At 43.1% G+C, this 21,490-nt stretch overlaps 1 protein-coding gene across 8 annotated transcripts in view; it reads right to left on the bottom strand.

Moving 5' to 3' along the window:
* The window catches only part of PCGF5 (polycomb group ring finger 5), a 111,016-nt gene that overhangs the window by 12,032 nt on the left and 77,494 nt on the right, over positions 1-21,490 (bottom strand). For all 8 annotated transcript variants that reach the window (XM_073585921.1, XM_073585919.1, XM_073585917.1 and 5 more), the window contains 3 exons: positions 18,413-18,555; positions 14,717-14,815; positions 4,265-4,354 (listed from right to left, as the gene is read on the bottom strand). In XM_073585921.1, the coding sequence (XP_073442022.1) occupies positions 4,265-4,354; positions 14,717-14,815; positions 18,413-18,555 (332 nt within the window). The remainder of the gene's footprint in view (positions 1-4,264; positions 4,355-14,716; positions 14,816-18,412; positions 18,556-21,490) is intronic.

Here is a 21,490-nt window from a genome sequence, read left to right as displayed (position 1 = left end):
CTGCTGCTCTGCTGTAATCCAGAGCTACGCCTATCTAGGTTCTCCTCCTATCTGCAGCTCTGCTGTAGCTCAGGCGTACAACTCTACCCCTCTAGATACCCTAATTCCCAGCTGCTCTGCTGTAATCAGACCTACAGTTCTTCCCTTTTAACTCGTCCTGTGTACTGCTCTCCTGTAGCTCAGGCTTACAACTTCACCCCTCTACTCTCCTAATTCCCAACTGCTCTATCGATCTGCTGCTCTGCTGTAGCTCAGGCTTACAACTCTACCCCTCCTCTACTTCCCCCTAATTCCCAGCTGCTCTACCTATCTGCTGCTCTGCTGTAGCTCAGGCTTACAACTCCACCCCTCTACTCCCCTAATTTCCAGCTGCTCTACCTATCTGCTGCTCTGCTGTTGCTCAGGCTTACAACTCCACCCCTCTACTCCCCTAAATCCCAGCTCCTCTGCTGTAGCTCAGGCTTACAACTCCACCTCTTTACTCTCCTAATTCCCAGCTGCTCTATCGATCTGCTGCTCTGCTGTAGCTCAGGCTTACAACTCTATCCCTCTACTTCCCCCTAATTCCCAGCTGCTCTACCTATCTGCTGCTCTGCTGTTGCTCAGGCTTACAACTCCACCCCTCTACTCCCCTAATTCCCAGCTCCTCTTTTGCTCTGCTGTAGCTCAGGCTTACAACTCTACCCCTCTACTTCCCCCTAACTCCAAGCTCCATCACCCATCTGCTGTTCTGCTGTAGCTCAGGCTTACAACTCCACCTGTTATGAGTCACCGAGGAGGAAAAACAATAACAAGCTAAGCCCCAGAAAACCAGAGACGTTGGTAACTAAGCGGATTGCAGACCCTTGATCCTATCCACAACATCTAGCTGTAGCCGTGGAGCGTACCTACGATGACCCTAGACGCCTCGTCACAGCCGGAGAACTAAATAAGCCTAAAGCAAGAAAAGGGGAAATCTAAACTGCCCCAGAGCAGATCCCAAAGCAATAGACAGCCCCCAAACATGTATTGACGGTGAGACAAGATGAAAACACAAATACAGATAGAAAAATAGGCTGAGCAAACAATGGGGCCCACACTAACTAGAAAGGAAAGGAAAGATGTTGTCTGCAATCACGCACAAAACCCTGCTAAAAAATGTCCAACACTTTCTGATAACAAAAACCCTGAAGTCGCTAGACTTCAATTCCCTATATCAGCACTCTGGTATATTCTGAAGACAGAGCAAAAAGAGACCAATCTGATCAGGGACAAAAAGTAAACTGGCATAAACAGAGACATAAGAATGGAAATTCAGCACAGCCCCAGCAGGGGCTGGCTGACCACAAAAACTGAGTAAACCAGACCAAATCTCAAGTGAAAAATAGCAGAGCTCACTTAGCTTGAGAAGGCAGGAACAGAACTGGAAACCAGAACCTCAGGGCAAGAGAAAATCACCAGCACAAAATTAGGGAGTCGGCTGTCTTAAATCCAGTCAGAGACTCCTGATGTCCACTCACAGTTCTCCTCAGGTGGCAGGTCTCTGCAATTTAGATCAGCTTCATTACCTGCTGTCACCACCTGAGGGAGCCCGGATGGAGAACTCACGACTCCTCTATCAACACAGCCATCTCCACCACCCTCACCAGAAGCCAGAGGTAAACCAGAAAATGAGTTCACAACATCCACCCCTCCATATCCCCCTAATTGCCAGCTGCTCTACCTATCTGCTGCTCTGCGGTCGCTCAGGCTTACAGCTTCACACTATTCGATCCACCTCATTCCCTACCTTCTCTAATGTAGCTAAGCGAACAGTTCCACCCCTCTAGTTCCCCTTCCATCCTGCATTTGTAGCTAGGCTTACAGATGTGCTCCACTGGCTCCTCCAACATGCCCACTGTTCTCCATTTCTGCATATCCTGAGATCCCCCATATTGCACCCTGCTCAGCACAAGCAGAGTTATGTACCTCACAAATACAGTTCTAATGACCCTGCAGTTTTGTGAGCAGGACATGAACTAGGCAAGTTCTTTAGCCTCTGTACTAAAGTTTCCGTTGGGTGACACTGCAAGAATAAATAACTGTAGCCAGTAAAAAAAACACACAGTATCAATCTTACTATATAATACTGCTGCATAACAATTGCCTGTTGTAAATTATAACCAGCTACTGCATTGTAACTATGTGCCTTTTGATGGTTTCTGTGATAAATATAAGTGAGCGTTCTTCCCCTTTCCTGACATACTTCCTCTTTCGGTGTAAGACATTCATTATCAGTCCTGAATGAATATAGCTGGTTGTGGTTACAGGGTAGTGACCCACGAGCCTCAATATCTCCACTAATCCCTTTCATCTCTCTCAGTAGCAGACATAATGTAGTTTCTTCCTATTTTTCAGTTTCACATCTTGTAGATACTTATATTTAGCAAATAAAATATAAAAGCTCACTAGATTATGACTATGAGTAACTTCATTTCAGTAACGTTTTTGTTTTTTTCAAAAATCGATAGCACACTTTGAACTAAGAAACTTTGTAGATATTTGATCAGGGAAATCTGCTTCTTTCTCCTTCAATACTCATCTTTTATAGGTAAAGTCTGTTTTCACTAAATACAGATTTTCCCATTAGTAAAGTAGGAGATGACAGTTGGTGCTCAGAACATTCCATGGAGGGGGAAGGAGTGAGGAGCTAAAGGCAAGCACAAATACATTATGCTGCAGATTTTCCGATCTAAAAGGGTTTTCCTAGAATGTGATGAAATGGCCCTGTCTCTTAATTGAAACTGCAGCAAATCCTAGTCACGTGTCACGATGAGCTGCAGTCTGAAGAAACACTGCTTCCGAGACCTTTGTCTCAACTGCCAGAGGAGCTGTATCGTAAGCATACATACCAGTGAGCAGCTGGACAGGGGGTGGGAAAGGAGAAGAAAAAAATCTAAATCCTAAAATGCTGCAGGGACCAAGAGTGGAGAAAAAAAATCCTTTGTGCTAAGTCAGCCAAGGAGAAGATTTTCTTGTAATGTCACAGCCCTTCTCCTCAGCTCACGGAGATATGTGTCTGTTGAAACACAGGTGTTGAGAGCTGCATTTTGTCCTGACACTTGACCATGATGTGTTGCCATTTGAATTATGAGGAGAGGTCATTCATATTCTTGGAGAACCCCTTTAAGGACTTCACATAACTGTAGGCCAAAACACTGTTCGACCAACAGCTCTCTCTCCCAACTCTTCCATACACAGGAATGCTCTTTAGAAAATAGTTGGCTTTAAAATTTTGCAGGGTGGATCCTTCTGTCCCCCAACATCATCTGTGGAGGGACAGTTGGGATAGAGGCAATAAACATTAGACTGTCGGATGATCCTGCGAATATTCGGGGGTTCAGCTGATTGTAGACTGTGTATGGGGTCTTTTAGAGGGGTTGTCACACATTTGCAAGTCATCATGTATCCACAGAATAGGTGATAAGTGTCCAGTCTGTGGGGGAACTAAAACTGATCACAAGTACGGGGGGTCCTGTGTCCTCAATTTGAGTGGAATGGCGTGGGCAGCCGCTGTATGTGCGTGGGAAGCTGCTGCATTCATTACATATGGGATTGGCAAATAGTTCTGTTGTTGGCCATCTTTTAGTTTCACAGACAATAAATGGACTGGTAGCACACAAGTGTGACCACCCCTCAATTCACACTTCTTCAATGTTCGATCATTGCAGCTTAGTGACCACATAGGACATTGGTGACAGGGGACAAAAGACTTCAGGGAATACGCATATCCACTGATCGGCCATAACATTAAACCACTGAGAAGTGAAATGAAACGGTCATTATCTCATGACAACGGCTCCTGTTAACGAAGCACAGTCAGTTCTTATGTTGGAAGCAGGAAAAGTGGGCAAGTGTGAGGATCTCAGCGACTTTCACAAAGGCCTCATGGTGATGGCTATCTGAGCATCTTCCATACTGCATGTCTTGTTGGTTGTCTCCAGGAAGCAGCAGTTACTACCTACAATAAGTGGTCCTAAGAAGGTCCTAATATCCACTGAGCCAGCAGCAGGGTCCTGAGCGATCAAGGCTCACTGATATGTGTGGGGAGTGAATGCTCGTGTCTGGACTGATCGTATGCAGAGCAGCTTATTACAAGGGTCTTGTGGAGACTAAGCCTTAAGGGGAACCTACACAATATCAAGCAGACTGTAAGTTCTGGCTGATCGTGTACAGACACATCTTCTATTTTTTACAGGCACATTTAAAAATAGACATAAATAAATTAACAATTAAACTTATTTACATTTTCAGCCCTTAGTCGCCATCTTGTCATATATATGAACTCCATGGTGTGGTCTTTTCCCATAATTTCTCCATTGCATAGTACATCCAGCTGAAAAAGCGATTGAACATAGTGTTAGTATGGTGCGTTTCTCACTGATCGGGGATCATTGTAATCCTTATCTTACATAGTTACCAAAATCTTCCCTTTCCTTTGATACCACTTCCCTGTAGGATAAAAGAACGACATGTACATACAGTGCTAGGATGGGAAAGATGAGGCTAGTCCATGCTGCCATCATTTGGTGATAACTCACAAACATGGGCATTCGCCGAGACCATTGCTTGGGCCAGTCACATTTGTGTTATGGCTCGCTTTATTAACAGAAGCCATGATGCATTGTTGGGTCCATGGTAAGACAGATGCCACCACTGCCAGATGGAACGGACCCCAATCACTTAAAATGTGATGTGTCAGGTTGCTTTGTTTTGACCAGAAGATTAGTGCTGCAGATCTTATCAAGGCTGACGGAGTCTGCAGCAAAGCTTCCAATTATCTAATAAAATGTGAATAAAGCTTACATGAGACAGATTTGCCATTCAGTGGCCAGGGAAAGCTGATCTTTTGTCTCGCGCTATAGTAGTCTCCGCCAGTCTTAACTATTTCCCGCAGTGGTGACTTGCTGTCGATGCGTGAGTGGCAGCTTCATCCAATAAATGGCCTCTTGTGCCAATCTGCCGCCATCACCACTGAGGTCAGTGATTGGTCACTAGGCAGGGACACCCGCAGAGACAGGGCAGGAGTGGCGGGGGATTTACTAAGCAAGCAGTTTTTTTTTTTTACTCTCTCACATTTTCTGCATTCAGATCCATTTTTTTTAATTCCCAGAAACCCCCTTTAATTTACAACTATTACTGATATACACCACAAAGCTTGTCTGTACAAATGGGAGTAGGCAGAGGCTCCGAGACCGGCGTCTGCCAACCGTCTTTGTCTCGGAGACAAGAACTGTGCTGTGTACTGAAACTTGATGCCCCTGAGACATCGCCTAAAAACAGACAGTGGGTAGGCAACACCTGCCAAATCTCCTAAATGCCAGACATTAGGTAAAGGTTTAACAAGTGGGTGTACATTGTTATGTTCCATATAAATGGCACTTTTTGTTATTGAAAAATACATTTATTTTAGGGTGTTTGTATATAACCTGAATGCTAAATCTGCCATCTGACGTGTCTACATATATTTCACTAAATATTTCTCAGCTGCTTCAAGCTAAGATCAGGTGTCACTACCGCCTGGAAATAGGACAATAATGGACCTGCTGTGCCCATTGTGCCGTCAGTAACTCAAGATACCAAGAATCCCACAAACAAGTTTGGGCAGGACATACAGACAGAAGGAGAAAACGATCCAATAACGCAACGTAAATGTGAAGCTTTCTCTGCATATCAGTGAGCTGCAGTAAGGGTCAGTAAGTAGGGAAAGCGGTAGAATAAAGCCTCCATTTATGATGGACACAGCAGAAGATTTCCCAATGTCCCGGCAGTCACCATCACATCCCTTCTGCTCTCTGCACTGACAGTATATAACAATGGTAAGCCGCTCCTGCGTTGTGCTGATGGTTATAGGACGGTGATGTTCCTACTGCTGCTATGCTCCTTTATACTAAATGCTTCTGATCATAAAGTTGAAGACTTGGAAAATGAAAATAAAGGTTCATTTACAATGAGTCTCAAAGTTGTGCTTATCACTTGGGGTGCACGATGTGCTGCCCCCACATATCTGGATGCTTGTCTGTGTATGGTACCTCATGTGTAGCTTTCATGGATGGCTTGGACAGGAAACAGTTGTCAATGTGATTCCCCTACATTTCGGAGCAATGGTGCCCTTTCACCCCTGCAAAAAGTATATGTCTTAGAGAAGTGGCCATGCACGGATGTGGTTCCCTCCATTGCAGTTTACAGGAGGTGTGAAATGTTAGGCTAATGTCACAACACCCACAATCTACAGGGTGGGCCATTTATATGATCACCTAAATAAAATGGGAAAATGGGAATGGTTGGTGATATCAACTTTCTGTTTGTGGCACATTAGTATATGGGAGGGGGAAAACTTTTCAAGATAGGTGGTGACCATGGCGGCCATTTTGAAGTCAGCCATTTTGGATCCCACTTTATAAATGGCCCACCCAGGTGTATCCATATAAACGTCCCACCCTGTACAATAGAGAGAGTCTGGAATGTTCTCTTATTCTCTAAAGTGCCGATTGAGAGAAAAGGGAGCCCTATTCTCCTGACAGGTGACAGGACTCGCTATTAGACATTTATGCCATAAGATACATCAGAAGGCTGTGTTCACACATTTTGGAAAATCATTGCATGCGTTCTTTACTCAGTGAAGAAGATCATAGCAAAAGCAGAGCCTTTTTAAAACAAGCAAAAAAAAAATTATCAAGAACGGGACTGCAGCCGAAATGTGTTCATGGTATATTAGCACAGCTTTAAAGGGGTTTTCCCATGAACATAAGTTCATTTTAATCAATAATGATTGGAACAATAATAACTTCCACAATTGGATGTGTTTAAATAAAATGTTCCTGTGCTGAGATAATGTTATCAATGTGCCCCTGCTGTGTACTGTGTAATGGCTGTGTCTGACCGTGCAGGAACATGGTCTGATCATACCACAGCTCCTGGGCAGGGGAGGAAGCAAAAGAGTATACAGACAGGACAGCATGGGATCACAAATGATTCTTTGAGGTAAAACATTATTTTAACAGGCAGGGAAATGTTTTATCTCACAAACAGAAACAGTGCATTGAGCAGCAGGGTGGTTTGCTGGTGAAGGGAAAAAAATATCTCTTTAAGTCTTCTGCCTGTGCGATTGTGAGTGAGCTGAGTGTGACCTGAGCGTAAGTGCGAACTGTGGTAAGTGTGTGACTTGAGATTCAGTGACTTTGGATTCAGGGAGTTTCCAAGGGAGGTATTACTGAATTAATACTTTTTATTTATTTTAACTAATCTTTCTGTCTGGTGCAATCCTCTTTAGGATGTGCTCCACTATCGCCAATGCCATCAAGTGTTCATCTTGCCGCATGTATGAAATCCTTGAACAGCCGGTCGAGGGTGCATACTGCTGTGCGAGATGTGAGCACGTTGTGCATTTGGAAGCCCAGATACTGGATCTAAATGTGCAGCTGGCAACACTGAGATCCATAGACAATATGGAAAGGAGTCTGCTGCTCACTGAGCAGATGCTCAATGGGATAGATGTGGGGGGGATGCTAGGTTGGAGCTGCAGCTCAGTGAAGCAGCAAGCTGGGTGACAGTTAGAAGGGAAGAGCGCCAGGGAGGCTAGTCCTGATCTGCCACAACCCAATAAGTTTGCCAAGGGTAGTACTGCTGCAGCAGCAGCAAGGCATGTCCTCTGAATGCCGGAGGAGTGTCTGCTTCAGTAAGGGGGGAAATAGGAGAGCAGGGCAGGCCAGACAGGTGCTGGTAGTGGGGGACTCAATTATTAGGGGAACAGATAGGGCAATTTGTCACAAAGACAGGGATCGTCGAATGGTGTGCTGCCTACCTAGCGCTCGAGTCCGACACATCGCTGATCGGGTTGACAGATTACTGGGAAGGGCTGGTGAGGATCCAGCGGTCATGGTGCACAATGGCACAAATGACAAAGATAGAGGTTGGTGGAAGGTCCTTAACCCCTTTACCCCCAATGGTGGTTTGCACGTTCATGACCGGGCCAATTTTTACAATTCTGACCACTGTCCCTTTATGAGGTCATAACTCTGAAACGCTTCCATGGATTCTGACATTGTTTTCTTGTGACATATTGTACTTCATGTTAGTGGTAACATTTCATTCAAATAACTTGCGTTTATTTGTGAAAAAAATGGAAATTTGGCGAAAATTTTGAAAATTTCGCAATTTTCCAACGTTGAATTTTTATGCCATTAAGTCACAGAGATATGGCACTCAAAAAACGTAATAAGTAACATTTCCCTCATGTTTACTTTACATCAGCAAAATTTTGGAACCAAAATTTTTTATTGTTAGGAAGTTATAAGGGTTAAAAGTTGACCAGCGATTTCTCATTTTTGCAACACCATTTTATTTTTACGGACCTCATCACATTTGAAGTCACTTTGAGGGGTCTATATGATAGAAAATACCCAAGAGTGACACCATTCTAAAAACTGCACCCCTCAAGGTGCTCAAAACCACATTCAAGAAGTTTATTAACCCTTCAGGTGCTTCACAGGAATTTTTTGAATATTTAAAAAAAATGAACATTTAACTTTTTTTCACAAAAAAATTACTTCAGGTCCAATTTTTTTTATTTTACCAAGGGTAACAGGAGAAATTGGACTGCAAAAGTTAGTGTGCAATTTGTCCTGAGTACGCTGATACTATGTGGGGGGGACCAGTGTTTTGGCGCAGGGCAGAGCTCAGAAGGGAAGGACTTTTTCAAAGCAAAATTGGCTGGAATTCAGATCGGACGCCATGTCACGTTTGGAGAGCCCCTGATGTGCCTAAACAGTGGAAACCCCCCACAAGTGACCACATTTTGGAAACTAGACCCCCTAAGGAACATATCTAGATGTGTGGTGAGCACTTTGAACCCCCCAGTGCTCCACAGAAGTATATAACGCCCGGGCGTGAAAATAAAAAAATCATGTTTTTTCCACAAACATGATCTTTTAGTCCCCAATTTTTTTATTTTCCCAAGGGTAACAGGAGAAATTGGACCACAAAAGTTGTTGTCCAATTTGTCCTGAGTACGCTGATACCCCATACGTGGGAGAAAACTACTGTATGGGTACACGTCAGGGCTCGGAAGGGAAGTAGTGACGTTTTGGAATGCACACTTTGATGGAATGGTCTGCGGGTGTCATGTTGCCTTTGGAGAGCCCCTGATGTGCCTAAACAGTGGAAATCCCCCACAAGTGACCCCATTTTAGAAACTATACCCCCTAAGGAACTTATCTAGATGAGTGGTGAGCACTTTGAACCCCCCAGTGCTTCACACAAGTTTATAATGTCCGGGCGTGAAAATAAAAAAATGATATTTTTGCCCCCAATTTTTTATTTTCCTAAGGGTAACAGGAGAAATTGGACCCCAAAAGCTGTTTTGCAATTTGTCCTGAGTAGGCTAATACCCCATATGTGGGGGTAAAATATTGTTTGGGCGAATGGCAGGGCTTGGAAGGGAAGGAGCAACATTTGACTTTTTCAACGCAGAATTGGCTGGAATTGAGATCAGACGCCATGTTGCGTTTGGAGAGCATCTGATGTGCCCAAACAGTGGAAACCCCCCAATTCTAACTCCAGCCGTAACCCCAACACACCCCTAACCCTAATCTCAGCCCTAACCCTAGCGGGAAAATGGAAATAAATACATTTTTTTAATTTTATTATTTTTCCCTAACTAAGGGGGTGATAACGGGGGGTTTGATTTACTATTTATGGCGCGTTTTTATGTTTGGCAGCTGTGACACGCTAAAGACTGTTTTTATTGTAAAAATAGTTTTTGCATCACCACATATTGAGAGCTATAATTTTTCCATATTTTGACCCACCGAGTCACGTGGGGTCTTATTTTTTGCGGGACGAGTTGACATTTTTATTGGTACCATTTTCGAGGACGTGACTTTTTTTATCGTTTTTTATTCCGATTTTTGGGACGCAGAATGAACAAAAACCAGCATTTCAATAATTTATTATTTTTTTTGGGGGGGGGGGGCGTTTACACCGCTCCGCGTGCGGTAAAATTGATAAGGCGATTTTATTCTTCGGGTCCGTACGATTACAGCGATACCTCATTTATGTCTTTTTTTTATGTTTTGGAGCTTTTATGCAATGAAAACAATTTTATATAAAAATAATTATTTTTGGATCACTTTATTCTGCGAGCTATAACTTTTATTTTTTCGCTGATGACGCTGTATGGCGGCTCGTTTTTTGCGGGACAAGATGACGATTTCAGCGGTATCATGGATATTTATATCCATCTTTTTGATCGCGCGTTATTAAACTTTTTTTTCGGTGGTATGATGATAATACATTATTTTTTGCTTTGTTTTTTATTTTTATTTTTTAAGGGGTTCGCTAAAGGGGTTAACTAGTGGGACAGTTTTATAGGGCGGGTCGTTACGGACGCGGCGATACTAAATATGTGTACTTTATTATATTGTCCCGGGGGGACAACACTGTCATGCGTGAGATTGCTGATCTGACACATCACAGATCGCTGTGACAGATCAGCGATCTGACACAGGCACTGCAGAAGGCTTCCTCATGCCTGCGCTCTGCAGGCACTGAGGAAGTCGGCTCCCTGCAGGCCCCCGCCGCAATATTGAATCCGGGGACCTGCAGGGAAGGAGGCCCCCAGAGCAGCGAAGCACATCGCGCCACACTGGGGGTCTCAGGGAAGCACGGAGGGAGCCCCCTCCCTGCCGATGCTTCCCTAAACCCCCGGTACACTGCGATCGCGTTTGATCACAGTGTCAGTGTGCCAGGGGTTAACGTGTTGGGAGCGGTCAGTGACCGCCCCTGACACATAGTGCTGGGTGTCAGCTGTGATAATCAGCTGACACCCTGCCGCGATCAGCGGCGCTCACCCCGGGAGGTTAGGGAGGTTAATAAGTGGAGATTAGGGAGGTTAACAAGTGGCTCAGGAATTGGTGTAGGAAGGAGGGGTTTGGGTTCCTGCAGAACTGGGCCGACTTCTCAGTTGGCTACAGGTTCTACGCTAGGGACGGGCTGCACCTCAATGGCGATGGTGCAGCTGTGCTGGGGGAGAAAATGGCTAGAAGGTTGGAGGAGTGTTTAAAGTAGGGACGGGGGGGGAGGGTATTCCTTTTATAGGAGGGGAAGACAGTGCAGATAGAGACCTGGGCACAAATAATGACATTGGGGGTGGGGGTGGCATGGGGGGTGGGGTTAGAACAGTTAATAAATTAAGAAAGAATAGAGGTACAGAGAGATACATAAAGTGCATGTATACTAATGCCAGAAGCCTCGCCAACAAAATGGAGGAATTGGAATTAATGTTGTTGGAACATAATTATGACATGGTGGGGATATCTGAGACATGGCTGGACGAGAGCCATGACTGGGCGGTTAATTTACAGGGCTATAGTCTGTTCAGAAATGACCGTACAAATAAGCGAGGGGGAGGTGTGTGTTTATATGTAAAATCATCCTTAAAACCCATCCTGCGTGATAATATATGTTAATCTAATGAAAATGTAGAGTCCCTGTGGGTAGAGATAAGGGGAGGGGGAAAAATAATAAATTACTGATAGGGGTTTGTTAGAAGTCTCCAAAAATAATGGAAGCAATAGAGAATATCCTCATCAAGCAAATAGATGAAGCGGTGACTCAAGGAGAAGTCATTATTATGGGGGACTTCAACTACCCTGAAATACATTGGGGAACCGAAACCTGCAGTTCCAGCAAAGGTAATAGGTTTCTGACAACTATGAGAGACAATTACCTTTCACAACTGGTTCAGGACCCAACAAGAGGGGGGCACTGCTAGACTTAATATTAACCAACAGGCCAGACCGCATATCAAATGTAAGGGTTGGGGGTCACTTGGGTAATAGTGATCACAAATTAATAAGTTTTCATGTATCCTTTAATAAGATGTGTAGTAGAGGGGTTACAAGGACACTAAACTTCAGGATGGCAAATTTCCAACGGATGAGAGATGATCTTGGTGCAATTAACTGGGACGATATACTGAGACATAAAAATACACAAAGAAAATGGGAGACGTTTATTAGCATCCTGAATAGGACCTGTGCACAATATATACTGTATGGGAATAAACATGCGAGAAATAGGAGGAAACCACTATGGCTAAATAGAGCTGTAAGGGGCGTAATAAGTGACAAAAATAAAGCATTTATAGAATTAAAGCAAGTAGGTAGTGATGAGGCATTAAATAAATACAGAAGATTAAATAAATTCTGTAAAAAGCAAATCAAGACAGCAAAGATTGAGACAGAGAGACTCATTGCCAGAGAAAGTAAAAATAATCACAAAATATTCTTTAACTACATAAATAGTAAGAAGCTAAAAAATGATAGTGTTGGCCCCCTTAAAAATAGTCTGGGTGAAATGGTGGATGAGGATGAGGAAAAAGCCAATATGTTAAATGACTTTTTTTCAACAGTATTTACACAAGAAAATCCCATGACGGATAACATGATCAGGGACAACAAAAATTCTCCATGAAATGTCACCTGCTTAACTCAGCAGGAAGTACGGCAGCGTCTAAAAATCACTAAAATTGACAAATCCCCGGGCCCGGATGGGATACACCCTCGAGTACTGCAGGAATTAAGCACAGTCATAGATAGACCATATATTTAATCTTTAAAGATTCCATAATAACAGGGTCTGTACCACAGGACTGGCGTATATCAAATGTGGTGCCAATATTCAAAAAGGGGACAAAAACTGAACTTGGAAATTATAGGCCAGTAAGTTTAACCTCAACTGTGGGTAAAATTCTGGAGGGTTTTCTAAGAGATACTATACTGGAGTATCTGGAGAAGAATAACCTCATGACCCAATATCAACATGGGTTTACAAGGGACCGTTCCTGTCAGACTAATCTGATAAGCTTTTATGAAGAGCTAAGTTCCGGAGTGGACCAAGGGAATGCAGTGGACGTGGTGTACATGGACCTTTCAAAAGCTTTTGATACGGTGCCACACAAAAGGTTGATACATAAAATGAGAACAATGGGGATAGGGGAAAATATGTGTAGGTGTGTTAAGAGCTGGCTCAGGGATAGGAAACAAAGGGTGGTTATTAATGGAGCACACTCGGACTGGGTCACGGTTGGCAGTGGGGTACAACAGGGGGTCAGTATTGTGTCCGCTTCTTTTTAATATATTTATTAATGACCTTGTAGGGGGCATAGAGAGTAGAATTTCAATATTTGCAGATGATACACAAAACTCTGCAGGGTTATCAATACAGAGGAGGACAATTTTATATTACAGGAGGATTCATGTAAACTATAAGCTTGGGCTGATAAATGGCAAATGAACTTTAATGGGGATAAATGTAAGGTCATGCACTTGGGCAGAAAAAATAAGATGTATAATTATATGCTTAATTGTAAAACACTAGGCAAAACTGTCACTGAAAAAGACCTGGGTGTATGGGTGGACGACAAACTCACATTTAGTGGCCAGTGTCAGGCAGCTGCTGCAAAGGCAAATAAAATAATGGGATGCATTAAAAGAGGCATAGATGCTCTTGAGGAGAACTTAATTTTACCTCTATATAAGTCACTAGTGCGACCACACTTAGAATACTGTGTACAGTTCTGGTCTCCGGTGTATAAGAAAGACATAGCTGAACTGGAGCAGGTACAGAGAAGAGCGACCAGGGTTATTAGATACAGGAAAGATATATATCTTTGTACTGTGTTAGCCTGTAGATAGAAGCATATTTAGAATTGAGAGTCCTCAGTGGTTGTAAAAGGTATCAACCACTGAGGACTCTCAATTCTAAATATTCTACAAGGTTATTAGAGAACTCGGGGGTCTGCAATATCAAGACAGGTTATTACACTTGGGGCTATTTAGTTTGGAAAATCGAAGGCTTCGGGGTGACTATTAAAATATATAAATATATGCGGGGACAGTACAAAGACCTTTCTAATGATCTTTTTACTCTTAGACCTGTGACGGGGATAAGGGGGCATCCTCTACGTCTGGAGGAAAGAAGGTTTAAGCATACTCACAGACGCGGATTCTTTACTGTAAGAGCAGTGAGACTATGGAACTCTCTGCCATATGATGTTGTAATGAGTGATTCCCTCCTAAAATTTCAGAAGGGACTGGATGCCTTTCTTGAAAAGTATAATATTACAGGTTATATACACTAGTTTCCTTGATATTGCGTTGATCCAGGGAGCTAGTCTGATTGCTGTATGTGGAGTCGGGAAGGAATTTTTTTCCCCAATGTGAAGCTTACTGTTTGCCACATGGGGTTTTTTGCCTTCCTCTGGATCAACCTGTTAGGGCAGGTTAGGATAGGATATGGGTTGAACTAGATGGACTTAAAGTCTTCCTTCAACCTTAATAACTATGTTACTATGTTAGCTGTGACCCCATGCTGTCCTGTCTGTATACTCTTTTGCATCCTCCCCGGCCCAGGAGATGTGGTATGATCAGACCATGTTCCTGTACGGTAAGACACAGCCATTACACAGTACACAGCAGGGACACATTTATAAGATTATCTCGGTACAGGGACATTTTATTTAAACACATCCAATTGTGGAAATCATTATTATGCCAAGATCTATTGATTAAAATTAATACCGCTTTAAATGTTATTGAGACCTTTAGGTGTAGTTCAATATGGCATGGTGGCCCTAGGACCAGAAAAGGTTGTGCACCTCTGCCCTAAAGCCTTTGTAATATGTCACCCTTCTTACCTCATATGTACTTGGCAGCTTTAATTTTAAGCTTAAAAACTTTTTAATAGTCCCAACTGTTATACGTGTGGAACAGCGGATAAATTTCTTCATTAGCCCCTGCAAGAACAAAGAAAGCATATCAATAAATAATTAAATGTGATCATAAGGGACCATCCAAAGTTGGGGTAAGTGGTGTAATATTACCCTGTGCCCCTCTGCCGTGGATCCACAATGTTATGCTCAGATTATCTAGTGACAACAAAGCGGATCCAGTGCAGAGGGTGTAAAAGGAGGGGTTAATATTATTCTATGCACCCCTATACATATCACACGCTGTCTCTTGGTTACTTTAAGTTATGGCGGCTGTGCATCCACAGTGAGCTTGCATGCACACATCAGACCAATCAGGCCGTATGGAGAACGACTGGTTAATAAATCATTTCCTCACGCAGTAAATCTATTTAGAGACTATTCAGACTTTGACCTCATTGAAACACGGGCACTAGGGTAAAATAACAACCACACAACACTATATATCTTTCCTTAGTTAGGTCTCAAACTTCTTCTTTGTAAAAAAAAAAGAGCAGTCACTGACATTAGTGTTAGTGTGTATTCGATTTTCCAAAAAAAGAATAATTCTTCGAACTTTGCATTATGCCATTCCTCAGTTATTCCTCCTGTAAATACATGTTGTAGAAAATATATATACAGTGGGGAATAAAATATTTAGTCAGCCACCAATTGTGCAAGTTCTCCCACTTAAAAAGATGTGAGAGGCATGTAATTGACCACAACTATGAGAGTCAGAATGAGAAAACAAATCCAGAAAATCACCTTGTCTGATTTGACAAGATTTGTTTCAAATTATAGTGGAAAATAAGTATTTGGTCATTAACAAACGTTCATCTCAATATTTTGTTATACAGTATATGCTTTGTTGGCAATGACAGAGGTCAAATGTTTTCTGTAAGTCTTCACAAGGTTGGCACACACTGTTGGTGGTATGGTGGTCCATTCCTCCATGCAGATCTTCTCTAGAGCAGTGATGTTTTGGGCCTGTCGCTGGGCAACACGGACTTTCAAATTCCTCCAAAGGTTTTCTATGGGGTTGAGATCTGGAGAATGGCTAGGCCACTCCAGGACCTTCATATGCTTCTTATGAAGCCACTCCTTTGTTGCCCTGGCGGTGTGAATGGGATCATTATCATGCTGAAAGACCCATCCATGTTTCATCTTCAATGCCTTTGCTGATGGAAGGAGGTTTGCACTCAAAATCTAACGATACATGACCCCATTCATTCTTTCATGTACACGGATCAGTCGTCCTGGTCCCTTTGCAGAGAAACAACCCCAAAGCATGATGTTGCCACCCCCATGCTTCACAGTAGTATGGTGTTCTTTGGATGCAACTCAGCATTCTGTCTCCTCCAAGCACAATAAATTTTGTTTCTACCAAACAGTTCTACTTTAGTTTCATCAGACCATATGACATTCTCCCAATACTCTTCTGGATAATTCAAATGCTCTCTAGCAAACTTCAGACGGGCCCGGACATGTATTGGCTTAAGCAGGGGAACACGTCTGGCACTGCAGGATCTAAGTCTCTGGCGGCGAAATGTGTTACTGATGATAGCCTTTGTTACGGTGGTCCCAGCTCTATGGAGGTCATTCACTAGGTACCCCCGTGTGGTTCTGGGATTTTTGGTCACCGTTCTTGTGATCATTTTGACCCCACGGGGTGAGATCTTGCGTGGTGCCCCAGATCGAGGGAAATTATCAGTGGTCTTGTATGTCTTACATTTTCTTAATATTGCTCCCACAGTTGCTTTCATCACACCAAGCTGCTTGCCTATTGCAGATTCAATCTTCCCAGCCTGGTGCAGGGCTACAATTTTGTTTCTGGTGTCCTTCAACAGCTCTTTGGTCTTCACCATAGTGGAGTTTGGAGTGTGACTGTTTGAGGTTTGGGACATGTGTCTTTTATACTGACAACAAGCTCAAACAGGTGCCATTACTACAGGTAATGAGTGGAGGACAGAGGAGCCTCTTAAAGAAGAAGTTAAAGGTCTGTGAGAGCCAGAAATCTTGCATGTTTTTAGGTGACCAAATACTTATTTTCCACCATATTTTGCAAAATAAATCTTGCCAAATCAGACAAGGTGATTTTCTGGATTTGTTTTCTCATTTTGACTTAGTTGTGGTCTACCTATGGTGTCAATTACAGGCCTCTCTCATCTTTTTAAAGGGAATCTGTCACGTATTTTTTCGCATATAAGATGTGGCCACCTCCATCAAGGGCTTATCTACAGTATTCTGTAATGCTGTAGATAAGCCCCCGATGTAATCTGAAAGAGAACAAAAACGAGTTATATTATACTCACCCAGGGGCGGTCCGGGTCCAGTCCGGGTCCGATGGGTGTCACGGTCCAGACCGGCGCCTCCCATCTTCTAGTAATGACGTCCTCTTTGCTTCCCGTCGCGGCTCCAGCGAACTGCTCTGCCCTATTGAGGGCAGAGCAGAGTACTGCAGGGCGCAGGTGCCAGGAAAGGTCACAGAGGTCCAGCGCCTGCGCACTGCAGTACTCTGCTCTGCCCTCAACAGGTCAGAGCAGTGTGCCTGCGCCAGAGCCGCGACGGGAAGCAAAGAAGAGGACGTCATTGCTAGAAGATGAGAGGCGCAGGACCAGACAGCAACACCCATCGGACCCGGACCGTCCCTGGGTGAGTATAATATAACTCGTTTTTCTTATCTTTCAGGTTACATCGGGGGCTTATCTACAGCATTACAGAATGCTGTAGATAAGCCCCTGATGGCGGTGGCCGCATCTTATATACGGAAAAAGAGGTGACAGATTCCCTTTAAGTGGGAGAACTGGTTCAATTGGTGGCTGATTAAATACTTTTTTTCCCCACTGTATATATATTCATGCTGCTAAAAAAAATAATCTAGGCACAGAAGCACCTTCCTTTCTCTCTTTGTAACCTGCCACGCTGTTACTTTCCTCATTCATTCATACATCACTGAAAAACTCTTAAATATGCATCCCAAAGGGTGACCAGCTGATCGTCTGGGGTTTCACTCCAATTATGTAGCATTACATGGCGACCATTTACATGGCTACAAGGATGGTTGTATTCCATCATAGGTGGTGCTCTTGAAAGGATGGTGTCCCATGAGACAATGCCTTTAAAGAGGTCCTGTCACTTGATGTAGATATGGGATATATTTTTCACCCAGCCCTACATGCCACTATTCTGAATCCGGTGTTGTTTTTATTTTGTTCCTGCGTCTCTCCATTCCTGAGATATGGCCCCATCTGCTATGTAAAATTTTTTAACCTTGCTAGCTAAGGGGGCTTGCCATAGAAAAGATATGATGACCTCACCCATTTGGCTAAAAAGAATAGATTTGTATACAGGGAAGATGGGGGTGTATCTAAGGAATGGAGAGGGGTAGGAGCAAAAAATAAAGAATGCTGGATTCAGGAGAACAGCAGCATTTACACCAGGTACAAAAACTACATATTTCTGGCAAGTGATGAGTCTTCCATATAAAGTAACTACAGGACCTGTCTGATTCATAAGCCAGTGTAGGAAAAGGTCCTCTCTAATGACACTTTCTTGTACCATACGACTTCGGTATCTCCTGTTATAACCTGTATATGTCTCAAACTTCAGCTGTGTGTGATAATAACCTTGCACATAAAGGCGTACCTTCACTATGCTGTCGCCAGACTGGCCATTATTACGCATACAGTCCAGACAGATGGCAATCTGTGGGTCGCTTCTGTGGTAGTCTTTGTTTTCATCATTTTCCTCATCATCGTCCTTAAATCTTTTGTTATTTGGAAGCCTGTCTGTATAAAAGAGACATAAGTATTACATATAAGAGTTCTTCTAAAGGAAGCTGAAGTGATGACTGTTGGGAGAGCCATATTCACATCTCGTCAGTGAGGTCATTAATGCTGTATTCAAATTCCTAAAGGAAACCATAACCCTGGAATATCTTCATCACCGGATCCATAGATTGAAAGATCCCATGGGATCTACAGGGGCTGCACTCGAGCTTCCATCACTACTGCGCTATGCTTACCACAGCCTCAGCGATCCCTCCTCCAAATAGCTGGAACATAAATGATCTATTATGCACAGTTAATAATTTTATTATTTTATATAAAACAAAAATAAGTTACACATTAACGTCTTAATATTTCAATGAAACAGTAGAGAAAAAATAAAGCGCCATCCAGTGCCATTCCCACAGTCCCACATCTTTGGAAGCAGGATGTTTTCAGTTATTTCCATATTAGCGTGGCGTTAAATCCACCTACTAAACAACTGGTGTTTTTTCCTGAAAGAGAAGGCGGCTTCTGATGCCACGTTCAATGTTTCAGTTACACATGGGAAAATATTTCCTAAGTGGCATAAATACCCAAATACTAGGATGCAGAATCCTGTCACAGGGAATGGGTTTATCTTTAGGAGTAAAATCCAAAAAGAAGAAAAAAAAACAACTGCTGGTGTGTCACTTCCTGACAGCAAGCACAGATCTTAAAAATTGTGAGCAAACACAATATTAGAATAACGTTACGAAAATTAAAACTCGCATCTGTCTGCCATTGAATTGTACTGAATACTTACTGACAGGTTCCCCTTACGGGTTACGGCTAATCTGGGTGGTACAATCATCAGAAGACCCCTCTACCAAAAGATATTGTCTGAAGAGAATCATTTCCATAAAGAAGAGTCAGAAAACAGATGAGAGTGCCTGAAAATGGAATGGCCAGCACCGCAAGGTATGGACGTCGGAAACCCACCAGCTGCTGTTAGCGGGACGCTCAGTTCTGACTTTCAGAGAGAGGTCTTGGGTGCAGACCCTATTACCTGATGTCAATGTGTGTATCAATAGAAAGGGGTGATCTTCAAGAGAAGTTATCTTGCTGTTTCCATAAGCTCTTGACAAAATATCTTGAAAAAATCTAGCGGCAAAAATGAAGCCTCCTAGACCTTGGTCTTCTCCATGTTTGTCACACAAGGATGATGCTTAGGGCGTTAATAATGGAAGGCGCTTCATATTTCTTTCGCAATCAGAGCAGCATGAAAGACATATCTCTACTAGTGATGAGCGAGCGTGCTCGAATACCATGTTATCTGAACATGCTCAGGCGCTATCCGAGCATCTGGGGGGGGGGGGGGTGCTCGAATAATATGATGGAGTGCCTGCGGCTGCCTACATGCGGGGATTGCCTAACAAATCTGCCATAAGGTTCCGGAGATATGGGCCTTCTTATTTGGAGCTAATTTTTTTGGTCTTTATCAAGGAGGCGTGGCTTAGGGGGTAATAAGACAAAGCAGCCAACAGACACGCCCCCGCGGAATCTTGGGCACCACGCCCCCTTGTAAAGACCCTAAAAATTTGAACTATATAAAATGACCCCTATCTTTGGAACAATATGATGGATGTCAAAAAACAGGATACTCAAGGGCAGAGCAGGAATAAAATTAGAGAAATAACTGGCCACTTTAGACTTGACGACAGGCCCTCTATAAGTTAGAAGGAAAATGTCTGTCTCCACCACCAGGGGCACAGTACAAGATTACTGTAGACGGCGGTCCTACTGACTTCAGTCTATCAGTATGCGGTGAGCTCCTACGCTCCCTCTAGTGGTGGCAGCTGGGAGACATAATCTAAATTAATATGAGTGATTTGAACTCCTGTTTCAGAAAAACAGAAAACCGGATGCCATAAATATATTTTATAAGGAATCAGCAATCAATTGCTGTTGATAACATATTGGGGGAAGTAACCAAGCACCTATGTATGGTATACGACATTGGCATTCTCCCTGAGGAGTATGTTCCGCTTGTCATAATAATAAGTAATAAACAAAAAATGACTAAAAGTGAATAAAGAAAATGAAAGTCGTGCACCAGGAAACTCTGGCTTCCTGGCTACATTTATTACTACCCAGAACAGAGACAAGAAAAGGACTTGTTCAGCTCTCGCTTCAGGAAGTAGACGTTTCCTGACCTAGTGAAAATAAGCCATTATCACCGACCATTCGTTATACAGAGGAATTTCATTTTACCACATTATTAGCATATTGTATGTGACTCTGACAAGTACATGATGCATGGGTCTCTTTTTTACTGATATATTTATGATATGGGATCCATGATTGGACGTGGACGAACATCGCTGCGTTGTATCATTTATCTAACCCGTAATATGAATATAAAAAGGTTGTTTCAAATTCTTAAAAAGGGTAAAATTGCAAAATGTTTGCTAAGATAAGATACTTTGCATTTTACCTCTTATTAAATATTCTCTCTGTTGTCAAGAAGAGAAGTAATTTAATTTTTTGATTTCTGCAGTCTTAAGAGTAGCCGGTTTACTAGCAAAGGAATGGGCAGCATTTGTAAGTTCTATGGTTTACAGCCTGCTCACACTGCTCTGAATTTGTCTGGATCGCTGGATGCGACCTCCCTGACCGCCCCTGCGCTTCTCCCACGCTGCACAGGCATTTGCTCTGCTAGCAGCCTGGAGCACAGGTCGGACAACCGTAGGTTATCATTCTTCAGGAGAGCAACGCCCCCTGGCAGCCAGAAAGTTGGAAGGCAGAGAAGCGGATTGCTACTGGAAAAACAACATGAGAAAAGCCATTTATCAGTAAGTTTATGCTAAAAAATACAGTTCACATGAACCTGAAAGCTGATTCATGCTGCCCGAGAATCTGAGTTCCGCGGCGTTATTACAGTCATGCATGTTTTGGGCAGAGAACATACTTTGAG

The sequence above is a fragment of the Dendrobates tinctorius genome, unplaced genomic scaffold, assembly GCF_039654945.1.
Source record: "Dendrobates tinctorius isolate UK_male_01 unplaced genomic scaffold, ASM3965494v1 ptg000089l, whole genome shotgun sequence".
NCBI lineage: Eukaryota > Metazoa > Chordata > Amphibia > Anura > Dendrobatidae > Dendrobates > Dendrobates tinctorius.
Note: the sequence above shows the minus strand (reverse complement) of the source record. Positions and strands in the feature narration are given on the sequence as shown.